The following is a 17,095-nucleotide window of genomic DNA, read 5'->3' on the forward strand; positions in this document are numbered from 1 at the left end:
CTCCCCCAACCTCTGTCTCACTTTTTTTTCCCTTCCTCCATTTCTGTCATTCTCCCGCTATCGCCAAATAGCCTATACCTACAGTATTTGTATCATCTCGGTACTGGTACCCCTTGTATATAGCTAAGTTATTGTTACAATTTATAATTTTATTCATTGTGTTATTATTTTCTCTTTGCATTGTTGGGAAGGGCACGTAAGTAAATATTTCACAGTCTACACCTGTTGTTTACGAAGCATGTGACAAATACAATTTGATTTGAGGTCTATTGTCTCTTTTTCTCTCCTCTCCATCTCTCTCTCAGATGACATTGGCACCACTGATCTCTTCACGGTAGCAGTGCATGAGTTTGGCCACGCCCTGGGCCTCTCACATACCTCTTCCAATCCCTCCATCATGAGGCCATACTACCAGGGGACTGTGGGGGATATCCAGAGCTACACACTACCTACAGATGACAGACTGGGAATACAGGCTATATACGGTACACACGATCACACACAGTGCACACACACATTTGAAGTCTTTGTTTGGGTCCTCAACAAAGGGAAATATTAGAAAGACCCATATGCAGAGACACAGGAACACAAATGCTCAAAAATACTGAAATGGTATTTCATAGGAAAGAGAAGAAGGTCTGCCACGCATCCCACTCCGGCCCCAACCACTCCCAACCTACCTTTCCTGCCCAGTCCTCCATCCCCAAGACTAACACCACAGTGAGTGTATAACTGGACAAATACTGCAAATACTACAACTTGTTATGGTTAAGATACTATATGAAAATATCATGAAAATATCATAAAGATACAGTACCCTCTCTCTACCGCCCCTTACAAACACAGCCCAGACCCTGCTCTGCCAGATCGCTGTGAGGGGAAATATGATGCCATTGCCAACATCAGAGGAGAAGTCTTCTTCTTCAAGGGTAAGAAGAACAACCATTTTTCATGTTAACTATAGAAAAATGTATGGGCTTGGGACTGTCAGTGTCTGTGTGGCGCCATTTTCTCTTAATGTTCTCCCACGTGGTCCAGCCCCCTAGCAATTTGAGTTTCAGTCGGTGACCTTCAGTCCCTCGCCATATGAGTGACAGCTAGTAAAATGAGAGAGAGAAATCATTTGAGAGATAGCTAGCAAGATGCACACACAGCAGAGGGAGAAAAAAAAACACAGGAACAGTTCCTCTTGTGTACTACCTATATCCTCCCACTAGAATCCACATACTTTAATGAGGACAGCTTCTCTATCTTGGAGGGGGAAATCAATCATTTCCAAGCCCAGGGACATGCACTAGTCTGGTGTCCTAAATTCCAGAACTGGAAAGAAACCTGACACCCGCAGCACACACAAACACCTATCTGGAGGAGACAGCATTTCCTCCCCCATATGCCCCCCTCGGCACAATTACGACAACATAACCAACAAAAACGGGTCACAAATCCTGCAGCTCTGTCACACATAGTCAATGGTAGGCTTCGAGGGGACTCCTATGGTAGGTACACTAATAGCTCATCTCTTGGCAGTAGTACTGTAGACTACTTTACCACTGACCTCAACCTAGTCTCTCAGAGCGTTCACAGTCACTGCGTTCACTGATAACCCCATCAGACCACAGCAAAATCACAGTCTACTTGAACAGAGCAATACTCAATCATGAGGCATCAAAGCCAAAGGAACTAAATAATATTAAGAAATGCTATAGCTGGAAGGAAAGTAGTGTGGAAACCTACCAAAAAAAACAAATTGGCAACAACAAATTCAATCCCTTGTAGACAACTTCCTGGACAAAACGTCCCACTGTAAGAGTGAAGGTGTAAAGTATATTTGACCTCTCAGCTTCCCAATCAAATCTAAAAATGTCAAACAGAAAACCGAAGAAAATGAACAACGATGACAAATGGTTTGATGATGAATGCAAAAACCTAAGAAAGAAATTGAGAAACCTATCCAGCCAAAACATAGAGATGCAGAAATCCTGAGCCTACGCCTTCACTATGGTAAATCACTAAAACAATACAGAAATACACTACGGAAAAAGAACAAACAGCATGTCAGGAAGCAGCTCAATGTAATTGAAAAATCCATAGTCTAACCACGTGTGGGAAAATTGGAAAACCCTAAACAAACAACAATACGAATCTATCCATAACTGATAACTTCTCCTTTCTTTTTGGTCGTAGAACAAACAGCAAAAACATATACATGATCAAATACAAATCTTAGAATCACCTATTAAAGACTACCAGAACCCACTGGATTCTCCAATTACATTGAATGAACTACAGGACAAGATATGGTATCCTCAATGATAGGATCAAATATACAGACCACAAATTCCAATTGGCTATACTTAAACTCTTTAACATCATCATTGGCTCTGGCATCTTCCCCAATATTTGGAACCAAGGACCGATCACCCCAATCCACAAAAGTGGAGACAAATGTTACCCCAATCGTTGGCAATAACAACTGCCAGAGTTACACCAGGAATGCACAATCCCTCCATCAGTGCTCAGACTGTCCGCAATAGGCTGAGAGAGGCTGGACTGAGGGCTTGTAGGCCTGTTGAAAGGCAGGTCCTCACCAGTTATCAGCTGCAACAACATCGCCTATGGGCACAAACCCACCGTCGCTGGACCAGACAGGACTGGCAAAAAGTGCTCTTCACTGACGAGTTGCGGTTTTGTCTCACCAGGGGTGATGGTCGATTTCGCGTTTATCGTCGAAGGAATGAGCGTTATACCGAGGCCTCTACTCTGGAGCGGGATCGATTTGGAGGTAGAGGGTTCGTCATGGTCTGGGGCAGTGTGTCACAGCATCATCGGACTGAGCTTGTTGTCATTGCAGGCAATCTCAATGCTGTGCGTAACAGGGAAGACTTCCTCCTCCCTCATTTGGTACCCTTCCTGCAGGCTAATCCTGACATGACCCTCCAGCATGACAATGCCACCAGCTCGTTCTGTGTGTGACTTCCTGCAAGACAGGAATGTCAGTGTTCTGCCATGGCCAGCGAAGAGCCCGGATATCAATCCCATTGAGCACGTCTGGGACCTGTTGGATCAGAGGGTGAAGGATAGGGCCATTCCCCCCAGAAATGTCTGGGAACTTGCATGTGCCTTGGTGGAAGAGTGGGGCAACATCTTACTGCAAGAACTGGCAAATCTGGTGCAGTCCATGAGGATGAGATGTACTGCAGTACTTAATGCAGCTGGTGGCTACACCAGATACTGACTGTTACTTTGGATTTTGACTCCCCCCCCCCTTTGTTCAGGGACACATTATTCCATTTCTGTTAGTCACTTATCTGTGGAACTTGTTCAGTTTATGTCTCAGTTGTATGAATCTTGTTATGTTTATACAAATATTTACACATATTAAGTTTGCTGAAAATAAACACATTTGACAGTGAGAGGACGTTTCCTTTTTTTGCTGAGTTTATAATGGCTGACCCAACATTGGCTACCATGATATTCTGCAACTTATATCGGCCAATAAAGATCACAGTTCAGCAAAAATAAAGACATACCTTGAAACAAACGATGACATTAATCCAATTGGTATTTGACCATTTATTTTTGCAAAACGTGCAGTGTTGATGGAGTTGTTGTAGCTTGCTTGCTAGCTAGCTAGCCTATTCCATCCCCAAGCACCATGCTAGATCTGAGTGGGCCAGTTCGTTTTGCATGGACTGTTTAAAAAAAAAAATCTACTAGCAACATAACATAACCAAAGTCTTTGGGCAATTTTGTACCTACTTACCCAATTCGCCTCCATCACCGAAGCCACCAGCAGGCTTTTCCTTTCTTGACGTCAAAGCCCAAAGTATTGTTGCTATCGGAGTTTTTGATAAATGTAAATCACATTGCGAAAATAGAAGTGTATATCATTTTTTTTGCATGAAGACTGTTTAGATAAAATACAATACATTTACTTTGTTAGATTTGTGGAACATACTGTCTATCATACTGTCTATCATACTGTCTATCATACTGTCTATCATACTGTCTATCATACTGTCTATCGTGCAACTTTTCCTTTGTCACTTATCTAAAGTCAACTGTAACCTGTACATTGTACACAAATACATATGCATAGTGCATACACTTACTGTATACTGTACACCCAAAACACACACTTTCCCATTTTCTCTCCCCCCAATCTGTCCTTCTCCCTTTATTGTCTCTCTCCCTCCCTCTCTCAGGTGCTTTTTTCTGGCGTGCTCAGCAGTGGGGTTCTCTGGTGTCTTTCATCCCAGCATTGATCCACAACTTCTGGGTTGGGCTCCCCCTAAGGCTGGACCGGATCGACACAGTCTATGAAAGGAGCGACGGACACATCATCTTCTTCATTGGTGGGAATATATTCAAAAATATATAATACTGCATAATATGATATGTTATACCGTAAATATATAGTATTCTCAATTGTATATTGCTTACTGTTATGTGCTTGTGTGAGTAGTATATGAATGCCCAAATGAGCGTCTTCTATCTGTTTATGTCTGATAAATGATATATTTCAATGTGATTAATCTCTCTCTCTGGTTGTCCTATGTCCTCTCTACTCTCTGTGCAGGAGCCCAGTACTGGATGTTCAAAGACAGGGCCTCTTTGCCTGGGTACCCACGCTCCCTAGAGGAATGGGGCATGCATACCATGGAGGGTCGGCCACTGGAGAGGGTGGAGGCGGTGTTTGTGTGGGCGCACAATGGGAAAACGTACGTGTTCAGCGGAGGGGAGTTCTGGAGATTTGACGAAGGGGGGCAGGACAGGAAATTGGAGGGGGGGTACCCCAAAATGGCCTCCCTCTGGACAGGGGTGCCCTCTGACCCAGATGACATCATCAGCTGGGGAGACGGTAAGAAATACGCTTAAGTTAGTGTTTGCACCTAATCACAGATCCAGGATTAGATTGGCCTTTACCCAAATCCAACCATTTTACCCAGAAATGGGCAACCGGCTACCCCCACTTTTGTAGGCCTGCGGATCCATTTGTTATTTGTTTTAGGAACTCAATTGGGGTCGCAACTTACTGTTGAGAGCTGGAACATGGAATACAAAAGGTGCTATTTCAAAATGTTGCATCATTTCTATTATGTCAGTCACTGACAGTCACTCAATTACAGTAGCCCGTGTCAGCTAACATTTTTTAGATTGGTAAATTAGTCTAGTGGCCAGCTATCTAAACTTGTAGTAAGCATGGTCGAATTACCGACCTATGGCAAAATGTGTAGAATTGCAGGAAATTAGCTGTAAAACTGCAAATTCTTTTCCCCGCCCCTTGGCAAAATGAGTAGAATTGCATGAAATGAGTTATGAAATTGCAAAGTCTTCTCTACGCCCCATAGCAAAATGCACCATGCTCTACCAACTGACCAATACAGGATCACACTACAGTACTCCGAGAGAAGCTTTGTGGGTCCTTAAGGCTTAGTAAAGGGAAGTTCTGTGGCACTTTTAGTACCAGTCAAATCTTTGGACACACCTACTCATTCAAGGGTTTTTCTTTATTTTTTAAATATTTTATACATTGTAGAATAATAGTGAAGATATCAACACTATGAAATAACACATGGAATCATGTAGTAACCAAAAAAGTGTTAAACAAATCTAAATATATTTTTGCCTTGATGACAGCTTTGCACACTCTTGGCAATTTGTCAACCAGCGTTATGAGGAATGCTTTTCCAACAGTCTTGAAGGAGTTCCCACATATGCTGAGCACTTGTTGGCTACTTTTCCTTCACTCTGCGTTCCAACTCATACCAAACCATCTCAATTCGGTTGAGGTCTGGTGATTTTGGAGGCCAGGATGCAGCACCATCCCTCTCCTTCTTGGTCAAATAGCCCTTGTGTTTTGGGTCATTGTCATTGTCCTGTTGAAAAACAAATGATAGTCCCACTAAGTGCAAACATATGGGTTGGTGTATCACTGCAGAATGCTGTGGTGGCCATGCTGGTTAAGTGTGCCTTGAATTCTAAATAAATCACAGACATTGTCACAAGCAAAGCACAACATCACACCTCCTCCTCCATGCTTCAAGGTGGAAACCACACATGCGGAGATCATCCGTTCACTTACTCTGCGTCTCACAAAGACATGGTGTTTGGGACCATAAATCTAAAATTTGGACTCATCAGACCAAAGGACAGATTTCCACCAGTGTAATGAACATTGCTCATGTTTCTTGGCCCAAACAAGTCTCTTCTTCTTATTGATGTCCTTTAGTAGTGGTTTCTTTGCAGCAATTCGACTATGAAGGCCTGATTCACACAGTCTCCTCTGAACAATTGATGTTGAGATTTGTCTGTTACTTGAACTCTGTGAAGCATTTATTTGGACTGCAATTTGAGGCCCAGTTAACTCTAAAGAACTTCTCCTCTGAATATATAATATATAATAATATATGCCATTTAGCTGACGCTTTTATCCAAAGCGACTTACAGTCATGTGTGCATACATTCTACGTATGGGTGGTCCCGGGAATCGAACCCACTACCCTGGCGTTACAAGCGCCATGCTCTACCAACTGAGCCACAGAAGGACCACAGCAGAGGTAACTCTGGGTCTTCCCGTGGCAGTCCTCATGAGAGGCAGGTTCATCATAGTGCTTGATTGTTTTTGCGACTGCACTTGAAGAAAGTTTCAAAGTTCTTGACATTTTCCTGAATGATCTTCATGTCTTAAAGTAATGATGGACTGTCGTTTCTCTTTGCTTATTTGAGCTGTTCTTTCCATAATATGGACTATGTCTTTTACCAAATAGGGCTATCTTCTGTATTACATTTACATTACATTACATTTAAGTCATTTAGCAGACGCTCTTATCCAGAGCGACTTACAAATTGGTGCATACACCTTATGACAACCAGTGGAACAGCCACTTGCATCTAAATCTTGTTGGGGGAGAAGGGGGGTGAGAAGGATTACTTACCCTTACTTACCCTATCCTAGGCGTTCTGGATGAGTTGTAGGGGTTTAATGGCACAGGCAGGGAGCCCAGCCAACAGCGAGTTGCAGTAATCCAGACGGGAGATGACAAGTGCCTGGATTAGGACCTGCGCCGCTTCCTGTGTGAGGCAGGGTCGTACTCTGCGGATGTTGTAGAGCATGAACCTACAGGAACGGGCCACCGCCTTGATGTTAGTTGAGAACGACAGGGTGTTGTCCAGGATCACGCCAAGGTTCTTAGCGCTCTGGGAGGAGGACACAATGGAGTTGTCAACCGTGATGGCGAGATCATGGAACGGGCAGTCCTTCCCCGGGAGGAAGAGCAGCTCCGTCTTGCCGAGGTTCAGCTTGAGGTGGTGATCCGTCATCCACACTGATATGTCTGCCAGACATGCAGAGATGTGATTCGCCACCTGGTCATCAGAAGGGGGAAAGGAGAAGATTAATTGTGTGTCGTCTGCATAGCAATGATAGGAGAGACCATGTGAGGTTATGACAGAGCCAAGTGACTTGGTGTATAGCGAGAATAGGAGAGGGCCTAGAACCGAGCCCTGGGGGACACCAGTGGTGAGAGCGCGTGGTGAGGAGACAGATTCTCGCCACGCCACCTGGTAGGAGCGACCTGTCAGGTAGGACGCAATCCAAGCGTGGGCCGCGCCGGAGATGCCCAACTCGACTGTATACCACCCTTACCTTGTCAAAACACAATTGATTGGCTCAAATGACAAGGCACACCTGTTAATTGAAATGCATTCCAGGTGACTACCTCATGAAGCTAGTTGAGAGAATGCCAAGAGTGTGCAAGGCAAAGGGTGGCTAATTTTAAGAATCTCAAATATAAAATATACAGTGGGGCAAAAAAGTATTTAGTCAGCCACCAATTCTGCAAGTTCTCCCACTTAAAACGATTAGAGAGGCCTGTAATTTTCATCATAGGTACACTTCAACTATGACAGACAAAATGAGGGGGAAAAATCCAGAAAATCACATTGTAGGATTTTTAAGGAATTTATTTGCAAATTATGGTGGAAAATAAGTATTTCATAGTTATGATGTCTTCACTATTATTATACAATGTAGAAAATAGTAAAAATAAAGAAAAGTCCTTAAATGAGTAGTTGTGTCCAAACTTTTGACTGGTACTGTATGTGTTGTAGGACTTATCGGAAGATCCGACTGGGAAGTTTCGCTTGAATGACCCTCCAAATCGTAATTACAAGTGGGAAAACAAGTATTTTTTGTTGTGACGTTTTACCTTTCAACTTTTCAATCAAAAGATGAAAATAAATCAATTTGACAATTACAAACTTAGCAATGTGAATATATCAAGTTTGACCATATTGTCAATGTTAAGAAAGCTAGCTAACTTTATTATTAGCAATGTTAGCTAGCTTATCTAGCTACCTACATTTTGTTGGTTTAATAATTGTTCCGACTTTAAAAGCACTTGAACGAAATCTTGTTGGACTTATAATTTCGCATTTCCCACAAGCACATGAATGCCCCATTCGTCACACGAGTAGAATATAAATATAATATATGCAACATTACTGAGAGTGTGATATTGGGAGATTCTCATTTGTGGAAAAGTCTGTCCTCTCCTTGACCCCTCCATCCTTCTCTCCTCTGTGACCACAAAACCGATGAGTCATGGAGGAGAGTGTATGCTCTCTTCCTCGATTACCTACTTCGGCAGAGGATGCACAAGAGTTTCTTCCCTGCAGCTAGTGCAGAAGTGTTTAAAAACAAATCTACCACACCCTCTCGAAGGAGAAAAGCATGCACTCATTTAAAAACTATACAGTAGTTATATAACCATTTTATTTTTGGATTCCTCCCCTGTAAATGTAATTTGCCTGACGACGCACGAGTGGAGGAGAGTCTAATTTCATACAAGCGCATTTCTTTCAACCTTTCCTCTTCTCGCCTCGGCTTCTAGATTACCTTTGACCTTTTTCAAAAGGAGGCGAGGAGATGAAGCGAGGAGTCGAGCAAAACCAATTGAGAATCTCCCAATATGTTTAGTTGACCACATCTCTCCTCGAAGTACACAAACCATACCACAATCATGCTCTTCCCTCTGCCCCTCAGGAGATGCTTATTTCTTCAAGAACACCTCCTACTGGGTGCTAAAGAGAGGGGGGTTGGACCAGGGAAGTATCACTCCAAAATCCACAGCAGTGGATTGGATGAAATGTAAGGTTGGTGGACCAACTCCCACCCACTTACCCAAGATGCCTCGCCCTACAGGCAGAGACTGTGACCGGAGCAGAACTGTAACAATACAAGCATCTTATTGGCTAATCATAGTGTCTGTTTCTGTTTTGTTGTTATTTTCTGTTTCTGTATGTTAGTATTCACTGTTTTCAATGTTTTTTGTCTCTGTCAACTACAATGATTTGGTGAAAATTAAATAGATAAAAAGACAGACAGCAAGCAGGGTTCAGGAGTTGTGATGATTTCAGTGCTCAGAGGACTATAAGACATTTACAGTGTATTTAAGTATGTCCATCTGGTCATTAGGTCTTGTGATGTACTTTATGTCACCTGATATGATGTTATCTGTACACCAAGTATGCCTGTCCTTTGTTGCAAAGACAATTTACACATGGGATATGAAATTATACTATTCTATCCTATCCCGTGTAATGCCATGATTGGTTCAATTATTATTTAGTCGTTCTGAACTTAACTTAGGGGCACGTTCAGTTGATTGAATGTTTTGCTACATTTGCGAACAAGAACACAGAGATGTTGGTAAAGATAAGATATCGAGAACAATGATGTAATTCAAATCAACATGTATTTGTCATATGCACAGGATACACATGGTGTACAATTAAATGCCTTCTTGCAGGTTCACCTCTTAGATTGTATTAAAAAAATAATAATCAAGAAATGTAAATGAAAAAGGCTGAGATTTTTTGGGGCATAAAACACATGAACAATAAGTCCCAAACACAAGATGTGTTGTGACAATACTGAATGCAAAGTGTGTAAATGTGCCCATATAGTTTCATAAACATATGATCCAAAAGCAAATGAATCATCACTAACAAAAATGAATGATTAGCAATAATGTTGCGGGTAACATTATATAGAACTCAGCAGTGTCAATTCCCATGAATTGACAAATGACTGACGGCATCAGATAAACAATGCTAGAACCATTACATTCTAAACCGTCAACATGTGAGCTAACAATAGCTGAAACTTAATAGCCTAAAGCTAGCTAGAGATTGGCGAAGCTAAATTCAGTTAGCATGAAGCTAGCGAACTGTGAAATACTATTTCCTTAAAAATAAACACTTTCAACACATTTTAATGTAATGTCGGAAGGGATTCAGACCCCTTCACTTTTTCCATATTTTGTTAGGTTAGAGCCTTATTCTAAAATAGATTCAATGTTTTTTTCTCTCTCAGCAATCTACACACAATACCCCATAATGTCTTTTTGTTGCTAATAAAATAAAATAAAAATGTCACATTTACATAAGTATTCAGACCCTTTACTTAGTACTTTGTTGAAGCACCTTTGGCAGCGATGACAGCATTGAGTCTTCTTGTATGATTCTACAAGCTTGGCACACCTTTATTTGGGGAGTTTCTCCCATTCTCTGTAGATCCTCTCAAGCTCTGTCAGGTTGGAAGGGGAGCGTCGCTGCACAGTTATTTTCAGGTCTTTCCAGAGATGTTCGATTGGGTTCAAGTCCGGGTTCTGGCTGGGCCATTCAAGGACATTCAGAGGTGTCGCAAAGCCACTCCTACATTGTCTTGGCTGTGTGCTTAGGGTTGTTGTCCTGTCGGAAGGTGAACCTTCACCCCAGTCTGAGGTCCTGAGCGCACTGGAGAAAGTTTTCGTCAAGGCTCTCTGTACATTGCTCCGTTCGTCTTTCCCTCGATCCTGACTAGTCTCCCAGTCCCTGCCACTGAAAAACCTCCCCACAGCATGATGCTACCACCACCATGCTTCACCATAGAGATGGTGCCAGGTTTTCTTCAGACGTGAGACTTGGCATTCAGACAGAGTTCAATCTTGGTTCCATCAGACAAGAGAATCTTGTTTCTCATGGTCTGAGAGTCCTTTAGGTGCCTTTTTGGCAAACTCCAAGTGAGCTTGCATTTTACTGAGGAGTGGCTTCCATCTGGCCGCTCTACCATAATGGCCTGATTGGTGGAGTGCTGGTTGTCCTTCTGGAAGGTTCTCCCATCTCCACAGAGGAACTCTGGAGCTCTGTCTGAGTGACCATCGAGTTCTTGGTCACCTCCCTGACCAAGGCACTTCTCCACCGATTGCTCAGTTTAGTCGGGCGGCCCGCTCTAGGAAGAGTCTTCCATTTAAGAATGAAGGAGGCCACTGTGTTCTTGGGGACCTTCATTGCCGCAGACATTTTTTGGTACCCTTCCCCAGATCTGTACCTAGACACAATCCTATCTCGGAGCTCTACGGACAATTCCTTCGAACTCATGGCTTTGTTTTTGCTCTGACATCCACTGTGTGTGCCTTTCCAAATCATGTCCAATTAATTTAATTTACCACAGGTGGACTCCAATCAAGTTGTAGAAACATCTCAACGATGATCAATTTTAACAGGATGCACCTGACGTAAATTTCGAGTCTCATAGCAAAGGGTCTGAACACTTATGTAAATTAGGTATTTCTATTTTATTTTGCAAACATTTCTCAAAAATGTAATCCATTTTAGAAAACGTAGTCTGGATACTTTCCCAATGCACAGTATTTATGAAAAATATGTTGGATTATATTTGACTAACTACCATAGCATGCTGTCAAAATGTATTTGGGATTTATTTAACTCTGCAAGTCAGTCACGAACAGATCCTTATTTACAAGAGGCTGGGATTAAAAATATAGGACAAAACACATATCACAAGAGACACCACAACACCACATAAAGAGAGACCGAAAACAACAACAGCATGGCAGCAACACATGACAACAACATGGAAGCAACACAACATGGCAGCAGCACAAAACATGGTACAAACATTATTGGGCACAGACAACAGCACAAAGGGCAAGAAGGTAGAGACAACAAAACATCATGCGAAGTAGCCACAACTGTTAGTAAGAGTGTCCATGTTTGAGTCTTTGAATGAAGAGATGGAGATGAAACTGTCCAGTTTGAGTGTTTTTTTGCCACTCATTCCAGTCACTAGATACAACGAACTGAAAGACGAGCGACCGTAATCTAACATGGATAGGATGGTCCCCTAAATAAGGGTTACTTTGGCAGCTGGGTGAAAAAGGAGCAATTAAGATAGAGGAAACCAAGTCTAGATTTAACCTTAGCCTGCAGCTTTGACATGTGCAGACAGAAGAACAGTGTACCGTCTAGTCAAACTCCCAAGTACTTGTATGAGGTGTCTACCTCAAGCTGTAAACCCTCGGAGGTAGTAATCACACCAGTGGGGAAAGGGGCATTCTTCTTACCAAACCACATGACCTTTGTTTTGGAGGTGTTCAGAACAAGGTTAAGGGCAGAGAAAGCGTTGTTGCAGAGCGTTTAACACAAAATCCAGAGGGGAGAATACTATAGACATCAAGAAAGCCCGCTAGTTAATCATTGACAAGTTTTTCCAACATTGTTGATAAACAGGGAAAATAGAAATAGGCCTATAACAGTTAGGATCAACTTGATCTCCCCTTTAAATAAATGACGCACCGTGGCTGCTTTCCAAGCAATGGGAACCTCCCCAGAGAGGAGAGAGATGTTAAAAAGGTCAGAGATAGGCTTGGTGATGATAGGGGCAGCAACCTTAAAAAAGAAAGGGTATTATCCATCTGACCCAGGTGTTTTTTTGGGGTCAAGTTTAGTTATGCATTAGGGGGCGCTATTAACATTTTTGGATGAAAAACGTTCCCGTTTTAAACAAGATATTTTGTCACGAAAAGATGCTCGACTATACATATAATTGACAGCTTTGGAAAGAAAACACTCTGACGTTTCCAAAACTGCAAAGATATTGTCTGTGAGTGCCACAGAACTGATGTTACAGGTGAAACACAGATAAAAATCCAATCAGGAAGTGTCGCATTTTTTAAAACCGCCTCATGCCAATGACTCCTTATATGGCTGTGAATGAGCTACGAATGAGCTTACGTTTTCCACGTATTCCCCAAGGTGTCTACAGCATTGTGACGTCTTTTTACGCACTTCCATTGCAGAATAGCCGTAAGGGAGCATATTTAGCAAGTGGTCACATGGTGTCTCCCGCAGAAAATCTTGCGTAAAATACTGAGGTAGCCATTTTTCCAATCGCTTCTTATGAGAAACCAATTGCCTCGACGGATATATTATCGAATATATATGTTAAAAACACCTTGATGATGGATCCTAAACAACGTTTGCCGTGTTTCTGTCGATATTATGGAGTTAATTTTGAAAAAAGTTCAGCGTTGTAATGGTAGCATTTTCCGGTCGATTTCTCAGCCAAGCATGATGAACAAACTGGAGCTATGTCGCCTACAAAAATAATATTTGGGGAAAAAAGGAACATTTGCTATCTAGTCTCCTTAGTGAAAGCATCAAAAGTTCTTCAAATGTAAATTATTTAATTTGGTTGCTTTTCTTATTTTGGTGAAAATGTTGCCTGCTGCCAGCAGAGCCATGATAAACATACACAAATGCTTGTCTAGCGTTGGCTGTAACGCATATTTTGAAAATCTGAGATGACAGTGTTGTTAACAAAAGGCTAAGCTTGTGTTTGAATATATTTATTTCATTTCATTTGCGATTTTCATGAATAGGAAAAGTTACTAGGGGTATTTATGTCCGCTGCGTTATGCTAATTCGTTTGAGGCTATGATTACGATCCCGGATCCGGGATTGCTTGTCACAAGAGGTTTTAAGGAGCTCCTTTAGCACCTCGGACTCAGTGACCGCCTGCATGGAGAAACTTTGTAGCGGGGCAGGGGAAAAAGAGGAGCAGCATCGGGGATAGTCACATTAGAAGGGGTGGGAGATGAGGAAATGCTGGACGGACAAGGAGGCATGGCTGAGTCAAATATGATGCCTGACAATGAAATGGTGATTAAAGAGCTCAGCCATGTGCTCCTTGTCAGTAACAACCACATTATCGACATTAAGGGACATGGGCAGTTGGAAGGAGGAGGGTTTATTCTCCAGGTCTTTAACCGTGTTTCATAACTTCTTGGGGTTAGACCCACAGAGAGAGAACTGCTCCTTAAAGTAACTAACTTTGGTCTTCCGGATAGCCTGAGTGCACTTATTTCTCATTTGCCTGAACGAGAGCCAGTCAGCCTAACTATGCGTGTGCCGAGCCTTTCGCCAAATGGTATTCTTGAGGTGGAGTACAGTGCCTTGCAAAAGTATTCAGCTCCCTTGGCATTTTGCCTATTTTGTTGCATTACAACCTGTCATTTGAATCCATTTTTATTTTGGATTTCATGTAATGGACATGAACGGTACAACTGAAAATATAAAAAAAGGAGGTCCAGGCGTCTTCTACAGAGGGGATAAAGCTGTTTCTTCATCAATTTACAGAGACCAGGTCATGAAGGAAGGCTTGCTCATTAAAGTTTTTTAGCAGGAATTCATGACAAATCAGGACAGGTCGTTTCACTGAGCAGCCATTACAAAAACAGGCTATAAAAATTGTGATCACTAAGGACATTACAGAAAACACCAGACTGATACCTATATCAGGATTCTTTGTGAGGATAACATCAACGAGATTAGCCTTTCCTGGGTGTTTGGAGTCATACCTTGTGGGATTGGTAATAATCTAAGAAAGATTTAGGGAGCCCCATTGCTTTAGGACTTGGTCAGGTGGTTTAACCTCTTAGGTCGATCCGACACGCAGGCGTCCCATCTAGACATCTGGAAATGCAAATGCGCTACGCTAAATGCTAATAGCACTCGTTAAAACTCAAACGTTCATTAAAACACACATGCAGGGTACTGAATTAAAGCTACACTCGTTGTGAATCCAGCTAACAAGTCAGATTTTTAAAATGCTTTTCGGCGAAAGCATGAGAAGCTATTATCTGATAGTATGCAACACCCCTAAAGACCCGCAGGGGACGTAAACAAAATAATTAGCATAGTCGGCGCTACACAAAATGCAGAAATAAAATATAAAACATTCATTACCTTTGATGATCTTCTTTGTTGGCACTCCTAGATGTCCCATAAACATCACTATTGGGTATTTTTTTCAGATTAAATCGGTCCATATATAGCCTAGATATCGATCTATGAAGACTGTGTGATCAAGGAAAAAAACTGTGTTTTATAACGCAACGTCATTTTTTTAAATTAAAAAAGTTGACGATAAACTTTCACAAAACACTTCGAAATACTTTTGTAATGCAACTTTAGGTATTAGTAAACGTTAATAATCGATCAAATTGATCAAGGGGCGATGTATATTCTATAGCTCTACGTCTTGAAATAATGTCCGGATAAATCTCAACCAAAATATCCGGTCAGAGACCGGAAGAAATGGGCTGTCTCTTCTTCGTTTGACCAAGAAACAAAGCCTAGGCAATTGACAAGACTGGTGACATCGTGTGGAAGCTGTAGGAATTGCAATCTCGGCTCCAGGTAATGTGGTTTCCATTCAACAATACATTCAAGTGGCGCATTGATATATTTTCCAATTTTCAGTGATCAGATTTTCCTGCGCTTTTCAATGAAACGCACGTTCTGTTATAGTCACAGCCGTGATTTAACCAGTTTTATAAACGTCTGAGTGTTTTCTATCCACACATACTAATCATATGCATATACTATATTCCTGGCATGAGTAGCAGGGCGCTGAAATGTTGCACGATTTTTAACAGAATGCTCGAAAAAGTAGGGGGTAGGATCAACAGGTTAAGCATGTCCCAGTTTAGGTCACCTAACAGGACACATTCAGACTTAGTGTAAGGGTCCAGGAGAGCGCTTAGGGCAATTAGAGGACAGGCCGGTGCTGATGGAGGACGATAATACCCAGAAACAGTCAAGAGCTATTTGAAAGTTGAATGCTTAAAAACAGTAAATCAAATTGTTTGGAGAAAGAATTTGTGGAGACAAGCAAGCACTGAAGGTGTTCCTTGGTAAAGATTGCCAGAGCACAAGTGAGAATTAGGGCTAGCAACAGTAGATGCACCAGGGTGTACATGCACATTTCCAGATATCATCAGCAGTAATACAATCAGGGCACGGCAGAGGACAGGGAGAGCTCTGTAGTGTTGATTTATGACATTTGAATGTGGATTAGATGGCAACAAGATCATATTGTAAAGCAATTTCATCAGGTAACATGAATACAAAGTTGGCGTCCCGAGTGTGGAAACAAACGTAGTCTGTCCCACGGTTGGGTAAACAAGCAAGTTCATAGTCAATCAAGCACACAGGAGTCATGAGGCAAATAGCTTACAGCACAAGATAAAATATATAACTTGGGGCTAGCAAAGAGTCACTCACCCCAACAGTGCATGTGCTGGAGGCGAGTGAAAGCTTGGGAGAGAGGGGGGAGTGTGGCGGGGGTACCTGTACCAGACAGGGGGAGAGCACAGGTACCCAGACAGGCTAGGGCACACGGTGAACAGATCGCCAGGTGGAATCCAAGCAGCAGTGTAGCAGGCAACGGGAGTATGTGTCACACCCACTTGGGAGAAGATTTTTCAGGTTCCTTGTAGAAATTAGCTAGCTAGCAAGTCTTTGTCCACGTTTTTTTTCCACGTGGAAAAGGAGGACGTTAGCTAGCTATATCTCTTTAGTGTTGGCGAATCGTCCTTTACGACTTCCAAACAAAGTTGTCCTGCGGCTGTTGTATTTTGGAGATTGGGGGGAGTTTATTTTCTGATGTGATCAAAGCAACAAAATAGTTTTGAGGTAATTAACAGCATATCAGTTCAAAATAGAGATAAATCCAGGGGATACTGTATTGTAAGGACCTCTGCACAGATGGGGGGGCGTCAAAGGCCTCTGCATTTGGGTGGGGGAGGCTGTGAAACTCTCCTGCCATTGTTGGGCTCAAGGGCTTTGACACCTCTCACTTCACACTTGTGCTAATTGATCTGACCTGTCCTAGCAAGCTTGGTAGCCTTAACTTCGCATTCAGTCCTTATAAAGTAAAATATATCATATTTATTTTTCTTCTTGG

The 17,095-nt window shown here is 42.2% G+C and overlaps 1 protein-coding gene across 2 annotated transcripts in view; it reads left to right on the plus strand.

The window, feature by feature from the left end:
• The window catches only part of mmp25a (matrix metallopeptidase 25a), a 31,090-nt gene extending 20,700 nt beyond the window's left edge, over positions 1-10,390 (plus strand). For both annotated transcript variants that reach the window (XM_035770632.2, XM_035770631.2), the window contains 6 exons: positions 306-485; positions 624-720; positions 847-929; positions 4,206-4,355; positions 4,580-4,861; positions 9,047-10,390. In XM_035770632.2, coding sequence (XP_035626525.1) covers positions 306-485; positions 624-720; positions 847-929; positions 4,206-4,355; positions 4,580-4,861; positions 9,047-9,309 — 1,055 coding nt within the window. In that variant the 3' untranslated portion in view covers positions 9,310-10,390. The remainder of the gene's footprint in view (positions 1-305; positions 486-623; positions 721-846; positions 930-4,205; positions 4,356-4,579; positions 4,862-9,046) is intronic.
• The last annotated feature ends 6,705 nt before the right edge of the window (positions 10,391-17,095 follow it).

This window comes from Oncorhynchus keta, chromosome 5, assembly GCF_023373465.1.
Source record: "Oncorhynchus keta strain PuntledgeMale-10-30-2019 chromosome 5, Oket_V2, whole genome shotgun sequence".
NCBI lineage: Eukaryota > Metazoa > Chordata > Actinopteri > Salmoniformes > Salmonidae > Oncorhynchus > Oncorhynchus keta.